The following is a 20,434-nucleotide window of genomic DNA, read 5'->3' as shown; positions in this document are numbered from 1 at the left end:
GTCAGGTAAGTAAAACGGGGGGCTAGGGGCACCGGCACTGTCAGATGTTTTTTCACCTTAATGCATAGAATGCATTAAGGTGAAAAAATGTTTACCTTTACAACCCCTTTAACTAAGAGCTCTTGTGCCATCTCACCTGCCCTTCACACCATCTGACCAAGCATAGATCTGCTTGGTTAGAGGGGTCTCCTGGCTGCACTGGGCAGCAAAGGGTGCATCTGAACCCGGAAGTGACATCACTTCCGGTTTCATTGTTTGAAAATGAGATTGAGGCATGGATTTGCCTCAGTCTCACTGCAGTCTCTCTCCCCCCCGCCGACGGATGTGTTCCCGGATGTCAGTAAACACAGGACAGCCTGGAAACCACAGGCGGAGGGTGGTCCGTCTGCAGGAGGAGTTGAGGGGGGTCACTGAATGACCGGCTCTGAGAAAGTGGTCGCCAGCTATGGAGCTGCCGCATCACTTTAACTTAGAAACCATCAGCCTGTGATCAAAGGCTCACTCTTTGGACATACATAGAGCGGTGTGCAATCCTTTTGTACAGAGCAGGTAAGTATAAACCTATTTGTTAATTTTTTTTTTTTTTTTAATTGCATTTACAATCATTTAAAAAAAAAAAAGGACAATTTGGACCATTTGGGTAACACATTTTTATTAGGTTTTCCTACACACGTCACTTTACAATGTGTTCTTTGCCCTCTACTATCATCCAATTACTTTCATTACATTTACATACCAGTCTTGTGCATGATTGCTTGCTTCTTGTGGCGGAAGAGGACTTGCAAGTCTGGAGACCTGAATCCACACAGCATCATACAGATCTTTCTTGCGGGTATGGACAGTGCAAGGAACAATCAATGGCATTCCAAAGAGGCTGGGGCGATTTTTTTGAGATGACAGGAAATAAAGTTCTGTTCTCATCTTGAAAATAGAAAGGGACAAAATTTGCATGAGAACATTTTAAATAGGATTACTAAATTTTAGTCATACATAAACGGTCTACTGAATTTTAGAGTAGAAAATGGATAGACACGGTGTTGGCTTTATATTTCTCCAGTTAAAGAGACTGACCCTCACTTTCTCTCAATCAACTCGTCAGAAACCCTGGGAAGAGGAGACGAGGGGAGGGTCCAAATTTTTACCACTCTAAGGATTCAAAAATAAAAGTGTTCTTGGGAATATTACCTGCTTGAAGCATGGTACTATACCGAACTTGATACTACTGTATGCCTTTACCTTCTTGATAGCCTCAGTAATGAATAAAAAAAATCCTACTAAATTGTATTACTCTCTGTTGTAAAACTAATAAAAATCATTAAAACAGAGAGAAAAAAAAGTGTTCCTCAATATTTATAGGGAAACTGAAGTCTTTTTCATAACAAACTGCATGTAGGCAGGCTATTATTGCAGAAGACACATGCAATGAGTGTCCTGCAATAAAATACACCTACCGGTCTGCTTACAGTCTTCTGTAGGATGTAAACTGAGCTGCGTATGTACAGCTCAAGTCGCATCACAGGTCCCTGTGTGCCTATACATGTGCAGGAGTTGCATCATTCCACATTGGCCAGTGGACATGCCAAGAAAACAACACCTGTGGAGAAGGTGCCTGCATCAGAAAGGAGGCAAGCATAATGTACCTTTTGTTCGGCTCCAAGTTATATTTTCTATTTCAATAAAATCTTAAGCCTATAATAGCTGCACAATACATGTATAAGAAATTTGACAAAACAAGCCAAAAAGGAACAACATAAAAACACTCATTTTTAAATATACAACAACATAGGTGACACATGCTATCATTTATTTAAGAAACGAAGCTCCATCTAAGAGTGAAGTCCACAGCTTTGCTGGTGTGAATTCATTTCCATACGCAAAAGCATATGATGACAGCAAGACACCATTTGGAAGGATGATCACAAATGCACAGTGACATGAAATAAATATAGGACACTGGAAATTATGTCTTGGGGCACAAAATAACATTTTCCTTAATCTGTGATATCACTAGTACTTGGCCAAGGACCCTGTTGTCATCTCTGATTGTTGGTACAGTTAGCATTACCATAAAACTAAGTATTCACACAGATTTATTGCCCATCTAAGCGCGTACAGGGCAACAGAAAAAATGTCTAAAAGTGGATCTCTTTCCAAAATGTTAATACAAAGCAATGTTTGGAAGTCTAAAAAAATATTAACAGAAAAGTAAAATGCTTGCCCTCCCTGGAGAAAATGTGACTTTGGGCTCCTGCCATTACTAGATGTCACATGTTCTTTGCTGAAGTGGACCTGTCAACCAATATGAATTCTTATTCTCCATTCAGAGATTACACAATCTAGCGCGTACCTCTTCACATACGTAAATGTACAAAACACTAAAATTAGTTTATCTCACAAATTATGCAAGTCTCTGTTCATCAACTCTAATAAACGACAAATGGGAAGCATAGGTAACGCCATGGCCCTTTAATATTTCACCAAGTACTGACAATGTTTCAATCAATAGTCATAACTAAAGCTATAAATACACCAGGTGAAATAATTGTGTTTGCAAAGACCCTGCATTGAATATCAATAAAACTAATCCTTGCCAATCAAATTTTCTTCTTTAGACTGGAAAAGGTTATTCTCCAGGACCCTGATTGGAGAAAAGGGAGGGGGAAGGGTATTCTGTCTTCAATTGATCTTAAAGGATAAGTTCACCTTTGTACAAAAAAATAATAAATGCACATCTTTTTGCTGGTTAAAAAAATGTGAATTTATTATTTTTTGCATTAGAAGACTGTAAAGTATTGCAACAACAAATAGGAGATTGCTGATGCCATGCAGATCTCCTGCACACTGTCAGTGTGTCTGCTTACCCATACATCCTGTGCAGGTAAGCGGATACTTGCTGACAGCAAGACTTAATTAACTACCACAGCGCTCCACAACGCCATGGTAGTTCATTGAGAACTACAAGTCAACTATAAGGATGTAAGGACTTGTAGTTGATTCATACACGGAGCTGTATGTTAAATGATGGGCCAGTGTGGACGGAGCCCCTCATGGCCCCACTGCTTTCTAAAGAAAAAAACAACTACTTCTCCCCCATACTGCTGCCATGGGGAGGGAGGACAGCAGGTGGTGGCTGCAGCACTGGGAACATGTTACATGTTCCTTCCTAAAATCAGGTGGAACATGTAACATTTTCCCAAAGGTGAATTTATCCTTTAAATCTAAACCCAGCTGCAGCTCTAATTTGTGTACCTTGCCTTGCTGTACGTATGAGAATCGAGCACAAGTAGGTACAAACTGTTCTAGGCACATAAATCGTGACCCAAAAGTTAGGCCCCATAGTCAGGATCTTGCAGGTTGATGGCTAGTGGCTGGGGTTGTCTACTTTACAGGTTCAAATTCCGAGTGTATCTGTTTTAGGTAGATCGAATTTTCTAAGAGAGAGTCAAATGACTAGCATTTAGGTGGTTTCCTTATCCCCTGCTCCACTGTTGAACTGCTAAATACAATTACAATTCAGTATCTCCTTGTATTTCTTAGCAATCAATTAGCTTCTCCATCGCCTATTGTTAAAACACATTACAATATGGAAGGGAAACACTGATGTGTTATCTTACCATTTTTCTGTGAATTGCAATAATATAGCCTATGAATGCGCCCTCAGGTTGAACTGAGACATGACCGTTCAGTACTCCATTTCCAACAACAGTTTTCTCTGTTCCACATGGCACTACAGTATTTGGCATTCCATTTGGGATTATTGGTGGCCGATTCAGCACTCCATTTGCAATGAGACTATGAGGTCCATTTGATGATGGCACTGTGCTGGTATCTGCAAACCAGGTAAACACAAACCTAAGGTAATCTGTTTACTGTGAAGTCACTAATAAATTGAATTACAGGTGAATTTCTTTGCATAAACATCCAGGTTCACATAAGGCTAACTTTGTATACAACAATTAACAGAATAATTATCAACAAGCAAATAATTCAGATGAAGGGAATTGCACATAAAATGTAAAAGCTTGTTTTATCAATTTTTGTTTTCATTATTCATACATATCCATTCACACATAAAATATGGCTATAAATCAACAATAGTCTGCTCTTCTGTTGCTAATAACATGAGTCCTACAAAATTCAGTAACTCATTAAATCACATAAAACGTACCTTTCATAACAGCGCACAACCATAAAAAATTAAGGAATTTTGTATGTCCATTGTGCATATTGTGCACATCAATAAAAGATACTAGGATGACTATAAGCTCAATTCAAAGCCTTACAGTAACATTAAACCTTTTTTTTTATTGAAATAAAAATCATGGTATACTTACCTGCCTCGTGCAATGGTATTGACACAGACCGGGCAACTCGGCTGCACCCCCTCATCAAAGCATTTGATTGACAGCAATGGGAACCAATGGTGAGAGCCGCTGCTCTTGTGCACGTCACTGGATCCGATCAGGCTCACATAAGAAATAAGGGGGACTGGAGGGGATTCTGCAGCAGAGAACCTTAATGCATAGACTGTATTAAGGTAAAAAAAAAAACTTTAGCCTTTAGAATCACTTTAACACGGGCCTAAAGCTGGCCATGCATGGATCAAAATTCAGCCAGATCATCAAGGACCTGCTAAATTTCGATCAATTTATGGCCACTGTACTTGAACAGAAGTTGATCCACTAATCAACTTCTGTTCAACCACTCTGTTGGATTTTAACCGCTCGATCAGTGCATTCTGACTGCGGGATACAAGAACCCAGCAGGGAGGATTCCTCCATCCACGCCAACTGTGTGGATGTGAGAATCAAGTTGAATGAAGTGGAAAGATTAAAGGACATTACTTTCTGCCATGTGACTGTCTATTTCTAATTTCATTAGGCTTAACTACAATTTAGTCACTTATTTGGAGGATCAGGCTGCTCTGTGCAAAACCATTGCACAGAGCAGGTAAATATAACATGTTTGTTATTTAAAAAACAAAACAAAAAAACGAGCCTTTAACCACTTCAGCCCCGGAAGGATTTGCCAATTTTGTTTGGGATAAGGCCATTTTTTGAGATACGGCACTGCGTCGCTTTAACTAACAATTGCACGTGCGATGTTGTACCCAAACAAAATTGATGTCCTTTTTTCCCACAAATAGAGCTTTCTTTTCGTGGTATTTGATCACCACTGTGGTTTTTATTTTTTGCGCTATAAACAGAGCGCCAATTTTGAAAATATTTTTTTACTTTTTGCTATAATACATATCCAAAAAAAAAAAAATCTAAAAAATATCTAATTTATTCATTAGTTTAGGCCGATATATATTCTTCTACATATTTTTGGTTAAAAAAAATAACTCGCAATAGGAGTATATTGATTGGTTTGCGCAAAAGTTATTGCGTCTAAAAAAATAGGGGATAGATTTAGGGACTTTTATTTTTTCTTAACTGTTTTTTACTACTAATGGTGGCGATTTTTAGCGGGACTGCGACATTACGGCAGACAAATCTGACCTCAAATGACACTTTTTGGGGACCAGTGACATTACATTGATCAAAGATAAAAAACAAAAAGCATTGATGTAAAAATGTCAATGGCAGGGAAGGGGTTAACACTAGGGGGCGATCAAGTGATTAAGTGTGTTCTAACTGTAGGGGGGATGGGCTACTAGTGACATTGACAGAAATCACTGTCGCCGATCACTGGGAACAGTAGATCTCGGACACGTCACTAGGCAGAACAGGGAAATGCCTTGTTTAGAAAGCAGGAGGTCAAAAAAAGTCCTGCAAGCAGCTCCTTTGCAGCGCTGTAGGAGCGGTGAATACACCACTCCTAAAGCGCCCCTGCCCACTGAAATCAAAGGGCAACGCCACCGAACCGCCATCAAAGCGCCGTTACAGCGGCACTTTGCCAGCGGTTTTAACCCTATTTCAGACGCTAGAGGGGGTTAAAAGCACACTGCTAGCGACCGAAAAGCGCCGCTAAAACGAAGGTAAAGAACCGCTTTACCTCCGATGCCGCCTCGGTGTGAAAGCACCCTTAGGGTACTGCTCAGATACTAAACTAACTGCAAAGGTTGTGATCATTTTATATTTAACAACAGAGGATTAAGGTAAATATAGAAGGGCATTAATTAAGTTACTCACCTGGCTCACTTGGGCTAGTGGCTGATGTAGGGGAACCAGGAATTGGAATTTCAAAAGCACACAGAAAACCACTCACTGACAGTCGAACCTTTTGGTTATCCTGAGGAAAGTTCTACAAGAGAAATCAGAACTGTTCTAAGAAAACTGCTACAACAGGCAAGAATGTGAAGTGTTCTAAAAACAAAACTGAAGCTATTACCCCTAATTAGGCTATTGCAACCAATTAATGTACATTTTACATTTAATTTTCACCATTACAAGCAAAAAAATTAAAATAAGCACTGGACAGCATATTCACTTTTTTTTTTTAAGGAAAATATTTTGATTGCCCATACCATTTATGGCAGTTATGTCACCATCTGCGGACCACCTTCAGTCCCTAATATCATGATAAAAAAAAACAGCACCCATAACTCGAGTACTTCATTTATTTAAACCATAAAAGCTGCCATCTTGGCCTTGGTTTGGGAAAACCATTAAAGCAAAACTATACTCGCCTTCACTCTAGTACTGTGGTGCCTTGCAGCTCTCTCACTGGCAGCTGACATCTTTATCTAGTCTTCTGTATTCATTGGCTAGGCCGACAGGACATCACCCCCGCAAACGCGCAGGAGTTTCATTCCTCTCAACAAATGCCAAAATTGTACACAAAGCTTTGCATGTGCAGCTCAGTGTACAGTGCGGACAGGTAGGTAAGAAACACATTACATCTCTTCTGAATTTACAAACCTGCAAGTTTTTCTTTTGTTCTTAAGATTTGCATTTCATTTTAACTCAATAGGTTTAGTTTTGCTTTAAGGCTGGGTTCACACTGGTGCAATCACAGACATAACGTGATTCGCACCAAATTGCTGTGCATATCACATGCGATGTCTGTGCAATGCAAATTCGGCCATACAAACTGTTGGTTTGGTGCATCCCATGCAATCGGATCACATTGGTGTTGACACCATTTCTTAGTACCATTTAATAGTTGGCACTTTGATCTGCAAACCGATTTGGGGGGTGTCATTAACTTTACATTGACACCCCCAGCAGTTTGCATGTCATTGTGAACCAGTGTGCGATTCAGATACGAAGCGCACAGGAATTGCAGGGTTTCCAGCATCACACCAGTGTGACCCGGAATTAAAACATCCTTTTTATTTTCTCACAGTTTTTTCTAATATGAAACCTGCCACAATAAACTTGAAAGTAATGGTTTTTATGCCTTTATGGGAATTAACATTAAGGCCCTTTTCACACTTGTACGACCTGAAAGTGATGCGACTTTGACGTGACTTGAAGCAATGCCTGTGTAATCTTGAGGTACATGGACCTTAATCCAAATCGAACCAAAGTAGTGCAAGGACTACTTTGAAGTCGCACAGATATGAATGGTATAGACTGGAAATCATGGGGTATGACTTGTCATGCATAAAAAATAGAAAAGCTGCGCTAAACCAAAAATGTGCAAAAAACGAGGCTAATACCTCTTATAGCCTAACCCGTTTATATCGCATAAACATAAACCTTGTCCTTACCATATATGTAATGCAAAAGGAAAAGTATCAGTGACCATGAGTGACAATACACAATAAAATTACAGTGCAATAAACACACCAGTGTGCTATTATTAAACAATGGACACCATATAATAATAAATAAAATAGCCGTGAAAAAGTCTCTCAAATCAGCTTGAATGTAGAAAAAAGAAATCCTCCACTCATGGAAAGTGCCCAATCCGCCACCAAAGTGTACAGATCTACTTCTTACCAGAACATTATGACCCCCCATTACAGAGGGTCACAGAACGCACTTAGGTATAAGGCTCTCCCCCACTCCAGGATAGATCTTTCACTGCTCTCCTTAAACCGCCTCTTCTATCAGATGGATTGATGGATACCCCTCTCCAGTAAATCTCTCATATGGTCAGGGTTCAGGGATGCACATCATTTACATAGAAGGAAAATTAAGCTCCAATAGTGTAAAACCTTTTATTATTTAAAACAAAAAAAAATAGATTGCACTTACAGTGTATAAGAAAAACGTTAGCCTTGAGTCCGCTGCGTCGGCCGGACGCACATGGACAGCCCGTCCTTCCTGGTTACAGACTACTCCAACACGAGGTGACGTCAGCTGTGCAATCTATATTTTTTTGGTTTTAAATAATAAAAGGTTTTACACTATTGGAGCTTCATTTTCCGTCTATGTAAATGATGTACATCCCTGAACCCTGACCATATGAAAGATTTATTGGAGAGGGGTATCAATCAATCCATCTGATAGAAGAGGTGGTTTAAGGAGAGCAGTGAAAGATCTATCCTGGAGTGGGGGAGAGCCTTATACCTAAGTGCGTTCTGTGACCCTCTGTAATGGGGGGTCATAATGTTCTGGTAAGAAGTAGATCTGTACACTTTGGTGGCGGATTGGGCACTTTCCATGAGTGGAGGATTTCTTTTTTTCTACATTCAAGCTGATTTGAGAGACTTTTTCACGGCTATTTTATTTATTATATGGTGTCCATTGTTTAATAATAGCACACTGGTGTGTTTATTGCACTATTTTATTGTGTATTGTCACTCGTGATCACTGATACTTTTCCTTTTGCATTACCTATATGGTAAGGACAAGGTTTATGTTTATGCGATATTAACGGGTAAGGCTATATACATAAGAGGTATTAGCCTTGTTTTTTGCACATTATTGGTTTAGCGCAGCTTTTCTATTTCTTATATTGTTTTTCTGTAATTATGTGATACAGCCAAGCTGCAGCTTAACTGGGTCCTTCAAGTGACCTGTCACCATATGATTTAAAATTGTTTCACCATAGCACAGTTTCTTTCTCTATTTTCCTATGACTTGTCATGCGACTTTGCAGTCCCAAGTCACACAAGTGTGAAAGGGGCCATAAGTGTAGAATTTGGTTACTCTGTAACACAAGCATTGGGCTAGTGTCTGAACATTTTGTAAACAAATTGTTGCATTGCCTCTTAATATTTTGGGTTTTCAAGAGGAAAAGTTATAGGGCACTTAATCTAGGTATTTTTTCCTCGGATTACACCGGAAATAAAAGTATGTTCAGACATTAGACATTTTGGCTAAGGCATAAGTGACTGCAATGGAATTTTTTGGGGCTCTGGATACAGGACTTCGTAAAATTGTGCTCTGTGGGGAAAACACAACAAAAAAAAAAAATACTGAATGGAAGTTCTCTGTGCTTTAGGGATATGTACACCTAACAAAAATGTCTAACTACCCATTAAAAAAAAAAATCAGTTAACATTCTGCCACATGGAAATATATGGAAATTGCATTGTAGAGAAAAAAAACTGCAACCATTTCTCTACTGTACACTAAAAACACAAGCTGTACTGTCAACAATCAATGCACCTGCTTAAATCTGAAGTGCAACAAACTGCAAATTAAAATGTTAAAATCCCCCAACCTAGTATTAATTAAAAAATTTAAAATTAAATTGTATTCGATCAGCACAAAAAAACAAATCCGGCTGCAGCACTGATCGGTGAATTCGGACAGCGGGGGAGGGGGGGCTCCTGCTGTAAGCATACAATGACACAGCAGGAAGATTCCAGTATCAGCCTCTAATGTGTGGATGTGGGAATCAGTTGAGTTTTTTTCCCATTCATCTCCCTGGCTGAACAAAAAAAAAAAACAGAACAAAGTATGGCCAACTTTAGATGTCCATGCAGTTGACCAGCAAAGGTGCACTATTGCAATCATCCAGCTGACGGAGAAAATATTTAAAGGGAAATACTGTGAGGTCTGTCATCTGGTGTTCTGATTTTTGTTTTGTTTTTTCAAATTAACTCAAGGGTCAGTAGGAGAACATACAGGGCCTTAACTATCATTTTATTCATAATTTCAGTTTCATCGCGTTTTTGTTACCACATCAGTGCAGCTATAAACGTTAAGCTTTCTGTGTCACACATGTACACGGCATACACCTAGCTATCAACCTTTACCTTAATATTGGATCCATGTACTTCTGCCAAAAGAATCTGTTCTGGTTTCAAGCTACAAAGTTCACTAAGCTGTTTCTTCAGGCCTGTGTACTTTTCATCCATGTTGAGCCTTAACCCGTACCGAATAGGAGTGGTGTCATCCAATTTTATTACTTAAAAAAATAAAAATAAAATTTGTTAGCTTTAGTTGCAAATGTAAAATAATCACACATTTAGCTAAATGTGTTTTATTTACTGAATAATAAAAATGAAGGCAATAAAACAACCAAAAATCAGTACTAACACTCAACTACTGACCTAATATTACAGAGTGTATAATGCAAAAAAAAAAAAAAAGGCTTCTATGTCCAACACCCATCCAGTTGATCATAATTAGGTCCCACAAGACTTACACTTTTAAATAATTTTAGGCCAATGTAGGTTTTAAAAAGAATCCCAATGACATAAACACAACATGCCCTAATATTTTTAATTTATCTTTAAAATTGTACCAGTAAATGACAGAATATGACTGTCGCCTCTGTGGTTTAGTATGTACAAATCCAAATTTCAAAAAAGTTGAGATGCTGTAAAAAAACAGAATGCACTGATTTGCAAATCACTTGAAGCCATATTTTATTCAAAATAGAAAATAAAAAACAAATCAAATGTTTAAACTGAAGAAAATGTACTATTTTAAGAAGATAAATCAATGTATGTTTACTACGGTGTAGCATCCCCTCTTCTTTTAACAATCTGTAAACATCTGGGAACTGACTGAGGTTTTGGGAGAGGAATGTTGTCCCATTCTTGCCTGATATAAGATTCTAACTGCGTAACAGTCCTGGGTCTTCTTTGTCATTTTTGGTCTCAAGATGCACCAAATATTTTCAAATAGTGAAAGGTCTGGACTGCAGGCAGGTCAGTTAACCACTCCCCACCCGGCCAATGTACATATACGGCCGGGTGGGAGCCGCCTCCTTCTGACTGGACGTTCAGGAACGTCCTTCAGAAGGAGCGGGATGGATCGCCCACGCAGCAGCGCGATCCCGATGTGCTCGTGTCACCCGGACACGCCGCATCTCGGATCGGCAGGAGGGCTTTGTGATTGGGCCTCCTGATCACATGATGGCCGTGTCCAATCACGGCTGTCATGTAATGTAAACAAACAGCCGGTTGCTAGGCAATCGGCTCTCCTCTCCTCATGCGGAAGTCGTCGCTGAGGAGAGAAGAGCAGATCGCTGCAGCCGGCTGGTGATCAGTGAGTTTGAGCTGTTTTTACAGCTTTTTTCTAACTGATCACCAGTCTAGCATAAATCTACAGTGTAAACACACATGTCACCACACATGTTCCCAAAACACACATGTCCCCAAATAAAAAAACACATGTCCCCCACATATGTCCCACTAAAATCACATGTTCCAATGATTATCTGCACACATATGTACGTGATCACCTGCACATATATGTACATGATCATTTGCGTACATATGTCCGTGATCACACAAACCAATTATTATACACTTAACTGAATTTTTTTCACCAAAAACATGTAGCAGAATACATTTTGGCTTAAATTTATGACAACATTTGATTTTATTGGATTTCTTTTAAAATAGAAAAAAGAAAATAGTGTTTTTTTTTTCAAAATTTCCGCTTATATCGCAAAAAATTAAAAACAGAGTCGTGAATAAATACCACCAAAATAAAGCTCTATTTGTGCGAACAAAATGATAAAAATTTCATTTGGGTACAGTGTAGCATGACCGCGCAATTGTCATTAAAAGTGCGAGAGCGATGAAAGCTAAAAGTTGGGCTGGGAAAGAAGGGGGCAAAAGTGCCCTGTATTGTAGTGGTTAAACACCCTGACTCTTCTACTACAAAGCCATGCTGTTTTCATAGATGCAGTAGACGTTTAGCATTGTCCTGATGAAATATACAAGGCCTTCCCTGAAAAAGATGTCTTGTAGATGGGATATATGCTGCGCTAAAACCTGAATATATCTTTTAGAATTAATGGTGCCTTTGCAGATGTGCAAGCTGCCCATACTTTATGCACTAATGCACCTCAATACCATCAGAGATGCAGGCTTTTGAACTGAGTGCCGATAACAAGCCAGAAGGTTCCTCTCCTCTACAATATGAAGGGGGTAGCACCCATGATTGCCAAAAAAAAAAATTCAAATTTCCATTCGTCTGATTACAGAACACTTATTCACTTTTAAATGAGCCTTGGCCTAGAGAACACGGCGGCAATTCTGAATCATGTTCAGATATGGCTTCTTTATTTACAGAGCTTTAATTTGCATTTTTGGATAGCACGGCGATATGTGTTCACAGACAGTGATTTTTGGAAGTATTCCTGAGCCCATGCAGTAATGTCCAACACAGAATCATTCCTGTTTTTAATGCAGTACCATCTGAGGGCCCGAAGATCACAGGCATACTATATTGCGTTGCACAGAACTTGCAGGCAGTTCACACTGCCCTATGAGAACCGCTGTGGGTCTCAATAGAAATTTGACCACTTTCAGAACAGACCATTTTGCTGGCTTAAGACCAGACCACTTTTCGCGATTCGGCACTGCGTCGCTTTAACTGACAATTGCGTGGTCATGCGACGTGGCTCCCAAACAAAATTGATGTCCTTTTTTTCCCACAAATACAGCTTTCTTTTGGTGGTATTTGAACACTAATTGCGTTAGTGAACACTAAACTCTGCTCCAATCACATGGAGCAGAGATCAGCGTCACTTGTTGCTAGGAAGAATGGGGAGATGCTGTTTACAACAGCATCTCCCCGTTCAGCCGCCCCATTCAGCGATCGCGGGTGTCCCCGTGGCGACTGAGTCCGCGAGACTGGATTCATGGGGGTCCCGGCCGCTGGCACGCAGGCGATGGCAGGGCGGCATTTAAAATGGACGTACCTGTACGCCAATATGCTTGCCCATGCCATTCTGCCAACATACATCGGCGTGTGCCGGTTGGGAACTGGTTAATGACACCCCCAGATCGATCCAGATATTGCAGTGGAAACTGTGAATTTGGACAGGAATCGGATTGCATGGGTGTAAACCATGCGATCAGATTCTGGTGCAGTCAAAAAATGGTGCTGCACAATTTTGGTCCGTATGTGATGCAAATTCAGCCATACAATCTGTATGACTGAATTTGCATTGCACAGACATCACATGTTATCTGCACAGCAGTGCGGTGCGAATCAAATGTGATGTCTCACATCGCACATGTGTGAACCGCCACTTAGATGTTCTTTTTTTATACCCAATCAAATTATGGACTTGTTGCCAATAACCTAATTAGCCACAAAATGTTCTTCTAGCTCTTCCTTGTTATAAGCACTTACCACTTTGTTGCCCTGTCACAACTTTTTTGAGACATGTTGCTACCATCAATTTCAAAGTGATCTTATTTTTTTCTTAAAATGGTACATTTTCTCAGTTTAAACATTTGCTGTGTTTTCTATTTACTTTTGTTAATAAAATATGGGTTTAAGAGATTTTTCATATCACTGCATTCAGTTTTTTTGTAGATTTTACAATTTTTTTTTATAACTTAGCATAAATCAGAATCTGACAACTGTAATTAAAGTTAGGTCAAATGCAGTTGTATGTCTTCTACAGTGTTCTCTCCCCATTTTAGTACTAGCATAAAGATTTTTTTTTTTATAGCCTAACAAATACAACTAGGTACCAGTTAAAAAAAATGGGATATGCATTTTCACAAACCTGTGATCTCAAGATGCATGTAGCTGTCCATAGGAAGAGGCAACGAAAGGAAGTTAAACGGATCAAATCGGACACTAACATGTCCACAGGTCTTGCACTTGACTTGAGATCTTAGCTGTCCATGAAACAAGTCAACAACTATGGACCGGTTTCTCCTCAAGTGATTGTCCCAAGCCTGAATAGCACATGAAATGATGGATTAAATGTACTAGTAAAGATTTAAAGTTGAATACAGTGTCTTTATGGGATACAATAATATGCCAACGCCCTGGCAATTAGATGTCTGGAAACCTGTTTTACTTCATCAGACATATAGTATAAGCCTACTCCTTTGTAGACTGCACTATGAAAAAATAAAAATAAAAAAGCACTATGAAAAGGATTTTAAAAAAAAGCTATATTCTTCTCATTAATTTGCCCTGACAAAGAATGCTTTTGAAGTGCTCCAAGACATGCTACCGGCTATGCAGAAACAATACAAAACTAGCAAAACAAGGAACAAACAACAAATCTGGATGATCAAGCATTTAGCTGGAAAGAAAAACTGAAAAACAAATCACTTTCAAACTTAAATGATAACAGGGAGACATAACTGTACAGCACCATATATATTCTGAAAGACAGAACGGATTTAAATTATTCTTAAGATACCCAGAAGTGCCATCTTAACTAGTCCCCAAAAGGAAAGCAAGCAGCAAAAAATAACTGACAGTTTCCAACCTTTCCCCAATCATTCAGGCCTCATTGTACACTGCACGTTTAGCCCCGATACATGAGGCTCCGGCATTTAGCAGCGGCTGGAGGGCACAATACTGCTAGGTGCACTGCTCAGCCAAGTCCAGCAACATCAACTCTCAAGCCGCGTTACACACGTGGCGGACTGTCTGGCCAACTTAGTCCGTCAGACAATCCGACGGACAGTCTGTCATACTTTCGAATGAACGGACTTGCCCACACACGGCACTTTTTGGGCGGACTAAGTCCGCCATACTATCCGCCCTACTTTTGAAATGAACGGACTCGCCCACACACGCGGAGGAAAGTCTGCTCATTTCGAGCGCGTCTCCAGGTAGGCGGGGCCCGCCTGGTATGGACTTAAAGGGGAACCCCAACGCCAGAAAAAATCAGCGTGGGGGTCCCCCCTAAGTCCACAACAGACCCTTGTCCGAGCACGCTACCCGGCCGGCCAGGAAAGGGGGGCGAGCGAGCGCCCCCCCCCTCCTGAGCCTTACCAGGCCGCGTGCCCTCAACATGGGGGGTGCCTTGGGGAAGGGGGGGCCACGCGGCCCCCCCACCCCAAAGCACCTTGTCCCCATGTTGATGAGGACAAGGGTCTCTTCCCGACAACCCTGGCCGTTGGTTGTCGGGGTCTGCGGGCGGGGGGCTTATCGGAATCCGGGAGCCCCCTTTAATAAGGGGGCCCCCGGATACCGGCCCCCCACCCTATGTGAATAAGTATGGGGACTCCTCCGCTATCTTCTTGTAGCTCTTTTGCTAGCGGAGGAGTCCGGCTTTCTTCCTCGCCGCCGGCCTCTTCTCCAGACTTCGGGGGTCTTGTCCCCCTCTTCGGTTCTTCTGCCGGGCCACCGCGCCTTCTTATAGCTCTTTTACAGGCGGTGGCCCGGTCTTCTGTCACCGCCGCCGCCTTCCGTTCTTCTTCTTCTTCTTCTTCTCCAGGAGATGTTGCCTCGACGCTCTCTCCGGCCGGAATGCCAGGGACGCGCTCCGCTGCCACTTATATAGGGACAATGGGGCGGTGTCACATGGCTTTATGTCACATGGGTTGATGTCACATGGGGACTATGACATCGTAAGGGGGTGGGGTCACCATATGACCAACCCATGTGACATAAAGCCATGTGACACCGCCCCATTGTCCCTATATAAGTGGCAGCGGAGCGCGTCCCTGGCATTCCGGCCGGAGAGAGCGTCGAGGCAACATCTCCTGGAGAAGAAGAAGAAGAAGAAGAACGGAAGGCGGCGGCGGTGACAGAAGACCGGGCCACCGCCTGTAAAAGAGCTATAAGAAGGCACGGTGGCCCGGCAGAAGAACCGAAGAGGGGGACAAGACCCCCGAAGTCGGGAGAAGAGGCCGGCGGCGAGGAAGAAAGCCGGATTCCTCCGCTAGCAAAAGAGCTACAAGAAGATAGCGGAGGAGTCCGGCGAGAAGACCCCCGAAGACGGAAGACCCCCTGAGCTGTGCAATAAAATATTTTAACCCTGTGTTGTGTTTTTTTTGTACTTTTTTTCACAGGTGAATGGGTAGGGGTACATTGTACCCCATACTCATTCACATAGGGTGGGGGGCCGGTATCCGGGGGCCCCCTTATTAAAGGGGGCTCCCGGATTCCGATAAGCCCCCCGCCCGCAGACCCCGGCAACCAACGGCCAGGGTTGTCGGGAAGAGGCCCTTGTCCTCATCAACATGGGGACAAGGTGCTTTGGGGTGTGGGGGGCGCGCGGCCCCCCTTCCCCAAGGCACCCCCCCATGTTGAGGGCACGCGGCCTGGTACGGCTCAGCAGGGGGGGCGCTCGCTCGCCCCCCTTTCCTGGCCGGCCGGGTAGCGTGCTCGGACAAGGGTCTGTTGTGGACTTGGGGGGCACCCCCATGACGATTTTTTTCGGCGTTGGGGTTCCCCTTTAAGTCCATACCACGCAGCGGGGCCAGCGACGTCTCCGTCGGGGGGCCCCGCCTACCTGGATACCCGCTCGAAATGAGCGGACTTTTCTCCGGGCGGGAAAAGTCCGCTCATTTCAAAAGTACGGCGGACTGGCACACACACGGGCGGATTGTCCGCCCAAATGCGAGTCCAGCGGACAGTATTTCCAACATTCCGAAATACTTAGTCCGCCAGACTGCACGCTGAAAAAGTCTGCTGAAGCCCACACACGAGCGGACTGTCCGCTGAAATGTGTTTCGGCGGACTAAGTAGGCCAGACAGTCCGCCCGTGTGTACGCGGCTTCAGTCTCTCAGAGTTTGACAGGCTCCCGGCATGGGGGCTGGACATTACGCCTGTGCCCTCCAGCCACAACTTAATGCTGGAGTCTCATGCACCGGGGCTTTATAATAATGCTTTATCACCATATGTACTCTTATGGGATAGATCTCCTGAATTAGTGACTGCAGTCATTGGGATGGGAAGTTAGTAAAATTCACCCCGATGGGGAAAAGACAGAAATAAAAAGTGATGGTGGCTTTAACACTTCCCCCTCGAACCAAACTTGGGATATGCAATATGTTTTAAGTATTTACACTGTGACTAACTGCTACCGTCAATTTTTTACATGGATACATACTGTTGTCTGCAGTGATTATCCATACGGGAAGATACAAAACATGACACAAAACTATCATCATACTGAATTCACAGTATAGTTTCAAATAACAAAGCCTGAAATAAATTAATCGGCATACACCGCAGAGAAGAGGATTTTATAGAGCGCATACGCTGGTATTTATAGTGCTTGACTACTAAAAAGCGAAGGAGCAATGACAGACTACAGCAATTACCTAAAAATAAATGTTCCTTAATCTCACTGCCTGGAACTGCAAGAGCGGTTTGTGACTGGTTGCCAAAAGGCTGCAGAACTCTTGTTCTTTACATTAAAGTTATTGTAAAGGGATTGTTTTTCAAAATAACAAGCATGTAATATTTACCTGCTCTGTGTAATGGTTTTGCATGGAACAGCCCCAATCCTCCTCTTCTGGGATGCCCCGCCAGCGCTTTTTACTGCTCTCCCCTGCTGAGTGCCCCCCCATAGCAAGCAACTTGCTATGGAAGCATTCATGTGGGGCTCGATATTGAACCATGCTGTGTGTCCCAAGACACACGCAGTACAGCTTTGCCCCGCCTCCACTTCCATCTTACTGGATGTGATTGACAGCTGCAGGTGCCAATGGTTGCCAGTGCTGCCTCCATGGACAGTGAGGAGTGTGGAGAGAACTACTGCTCTCGGGCATGGTGCTGCATCGAGTTCAGGCTCAAGTATAGGGTGGAGCAGCACACCGGTGTTTTTTTAAGCGTAGAAGGTATGAAGGTAAAAGCCCTGCTACATCTACAACCTCTTTAGGTTTTTAAACAACTCAGATCTTGTGCTCATCACATCTTCCTTTTTTTTTTTATTGTTTATGCAAATTTGACAGGCCCAGAACACTTTGGGTTTTTGTCCTACACAAAGCCGACTTTGCAGCACAAGGAAGACATCCTTTCCATATACAAAATTTAGAATATGGCATTGCAACACCCAAAGTCGAAAAGAGGAAACCGCTATTGGTGGGACCTTGGCACAGTGCAAACATTCGAGTAGTAGAGAAATTTTAACAGGCTTTTTTCATACAAGAACTATTTCTCTCTCCATACAAGTGCATGGGAATGCAAAGGCGGCTTGAAGCAGGTCAAACGCAAGTTAGAGGGAGGTAAACTGCATGTCAAAACCATCTGCCAATGAATTCTGAATCATCTCAAACTGATATCAAAAGCAAGCTAATCTACACAGCCTAAGGCCCATCAAAGCAGGTCCCAATCCTGACCAAATATTATAGCCTGCATTGTGTAAATGATAACCATTCTATCTCACAAAAGTGAGTACACCCTCACATTTTTGTAAATATTTTATTATATCTTTTCATGTTACAACACCAAAGAAATTACACTTTGCTACAATGTAAAGTAGTGAGTGCACAGCTTGTATAGTTGCAGTTTAAATTTGCTGTCCCCTCAAAATAACTGAACATACAGCCATTAATGTCTAAACCACTGGCAACAAAAGTGAGTACACCCCTAAGTGGAAATGAACTGTAGCTCCCCAGTGCTGGCAGCACTCATGCAGCCCCAGACCATGACACTCCCACCACCATGCTTGACTGTAGGCAACAGACACTTGTCTTTGTACTCCTCACCTGCTTGCTGCCACACACACTTGACACCATTTGAACCAAATAAGTTTTCTTGGTCTCATCAGACCACAGGACATGGTTCCAGTAATTCATGTCCTTAGTCTGATTGTCTTCAGCAAACTGTTTGCAGGCTTTCTTTGGCATCTTCTTTAGAAGAGACTTCCTTCTGGGACGACAACCACGCAGACTAATTTGATGCAGTGTGCGACATATGGTCTTAGCAGCCTAGGCCATCTTTATGTAGGGCAACAAATCTTTTTTTCAGATGCTCAGAGTTCTTTGCCATGAGGTGCCACGTTGCACTTCCAGTGACCAGTATGGGAGAGTGAAAGCGATAACACCAAATTTAACACACCTGTTCCGCATTCACACCTGAGACTTTGTAACACTAATGAGTCACATGACACCAGTGAGGGAAAATGGCTAATTGGGCCCAATTTGGACATTTTCCCTTAGGGGTATACTCACTTTTCTTGCCAGACGTTTAGACAATAATGGCTGTGTGTTGAATTATTTGGAGGGGACAGCAAATTGACGCTGTTATACAAGCTGCATACTCACTACTTCACATTGTAGTAATTTCTTCAGTGTTGTCACATGAAAAGATCTAATAAAATATTTACAAACATTGCACTCTTTTTTATTTATTTTATTAATTTACACTATTTCACAAAAGTGAGTGCACCCCTCACATTTTTGTACATATTTTATTATAACTTTTTATGGGCATCAGTTGGGATCCATAAAGCTTTAAAGGAAATGTGTCGTATATGAAATACTAATAAACATTCTATCAAGTTAAATATTCTATATTGAATGTACATCTTTTGTTACAAGCACGTTATATTAATGGGTTTCATTAGGCAATTATAATATTAATTCTACATTAAACAACGGCTAACCTCTGCAGCAACTTCCCAATCTGGTCGGCCATCGCTGTCCTTAAGCTCAACATATGGCTTATCATGGACTCTATTAAGATCCTCATGAAGACCATCCAAAAGAAAAGCAAGTAGCTCTTGGGAGTCTTGCTGCTGGAAGCCATTGAACCGTGGGGCATATTTTGCAATTGTCCACTGTGGAACACAAATTTAACAAAGGAAGCAGGTTTAGGAAAGTTCATAAAACACAATTATTAATAAAAAATAAAATTGTTTTAATATCTAAGTTTCCAAGCAAAATGTCTATATATACAATTTCACATGTTTACTTGACAGGATTTCAATAAAATATGTCTCTATGCACCTATTAAATTTGAAAGTGAAGATGGCAGTAGCTGATAGTGGTCTATGATTTATTGACCTGATAATATACTGAATAACATTGTTTGATAAACACGTGGAGTGCAAAATCTGGTGCAAACCAGCTTCAACTCTTCTGGGAAGACTGTCCAAAAGGTTTAGGAGTGTGTCTATGGGACTGTTTAACCATTCTTCTAGAAGCACATTTGTGAGGTCAGGCACTGATGAAGGACAAAAAGGCCTGACTGGGTTGAGGTCAGGACTCTGTGCCCACCAGTCTAGTTCCACCACCCCAAACTAGCTCATCCATGTCTTTATGGACCTTGCTTTGTGCACTAGTTCAAATCTTATGGAGGAGGGGGATTATGGTGTGGGGTTGTTTTTCAAGAGTTGGGCTTGGCCTCTTAGTTCCAGTGAAGGGAACTCTTAAGGCGTCAGCAAAAGACATTTTGGACAATTTCATGTTCCCAA

At 41.8% G+C, this 20,434-nt stretch overlaps 1 protein-coding gene across 2 annotated transcripts in view; it reads right to left on the bottom strand.

Moving 5' to 3' along the window:
• Positions 1-20,434, bottom strand: part of USP32 (ubiquitin specific peptidase 32) — a 306,890-nt gene that overhangs the window by 38,902 nt on the left and 247,554 nt on the right. For both annotated transcript variants that reach the window (XM_077482139.1, XM_077482141.1), the window contains exons 22-27: positions 19,625-19,798; positions 13,825-13,999; positions 10,100-10,251; positions 6,135-6,246; positions 3,615-3,829; positions 737-921 (exon numbers count right to left, since the gene is read on the bottom strand). In XM_077482139.1, coding sequence (XP_077338265.1) covers positions 737-921; positions 3,615-3,829; positions 6,135-6,246; positions 10,100-10,251; positions 13,825-13,999; positions 19,625-19,798 — 1,013 coding nt within the window. The remainder of the gene's footprint in view (positions 1-736; positions 922-3,614; positions 3,830-6,134; positions 6,247-10,099; positions 10,252-13,824; positions 14,000-19,624; positions 19,799-20,434) is intronic.

This window comes from Lithobates pipiens, unplaced genomic scaffold (genome assembly GCF_037356315.1).
Source record: "Lithobates pipiens isolate NorthernLeopardFrog02 unplaced genomic scaffold, aLitPip1_a1.2 Scaffold_16, whole genome shotgun sequence".
NCBI lineage: Eukaryota > Metazoa > Chordata > Amphibia > Anura > Ranidae > Lithobates > Lithobates pipiens.
This window is presented reverse-complemented; position numbering and strand designations above follow the sequence as displayed.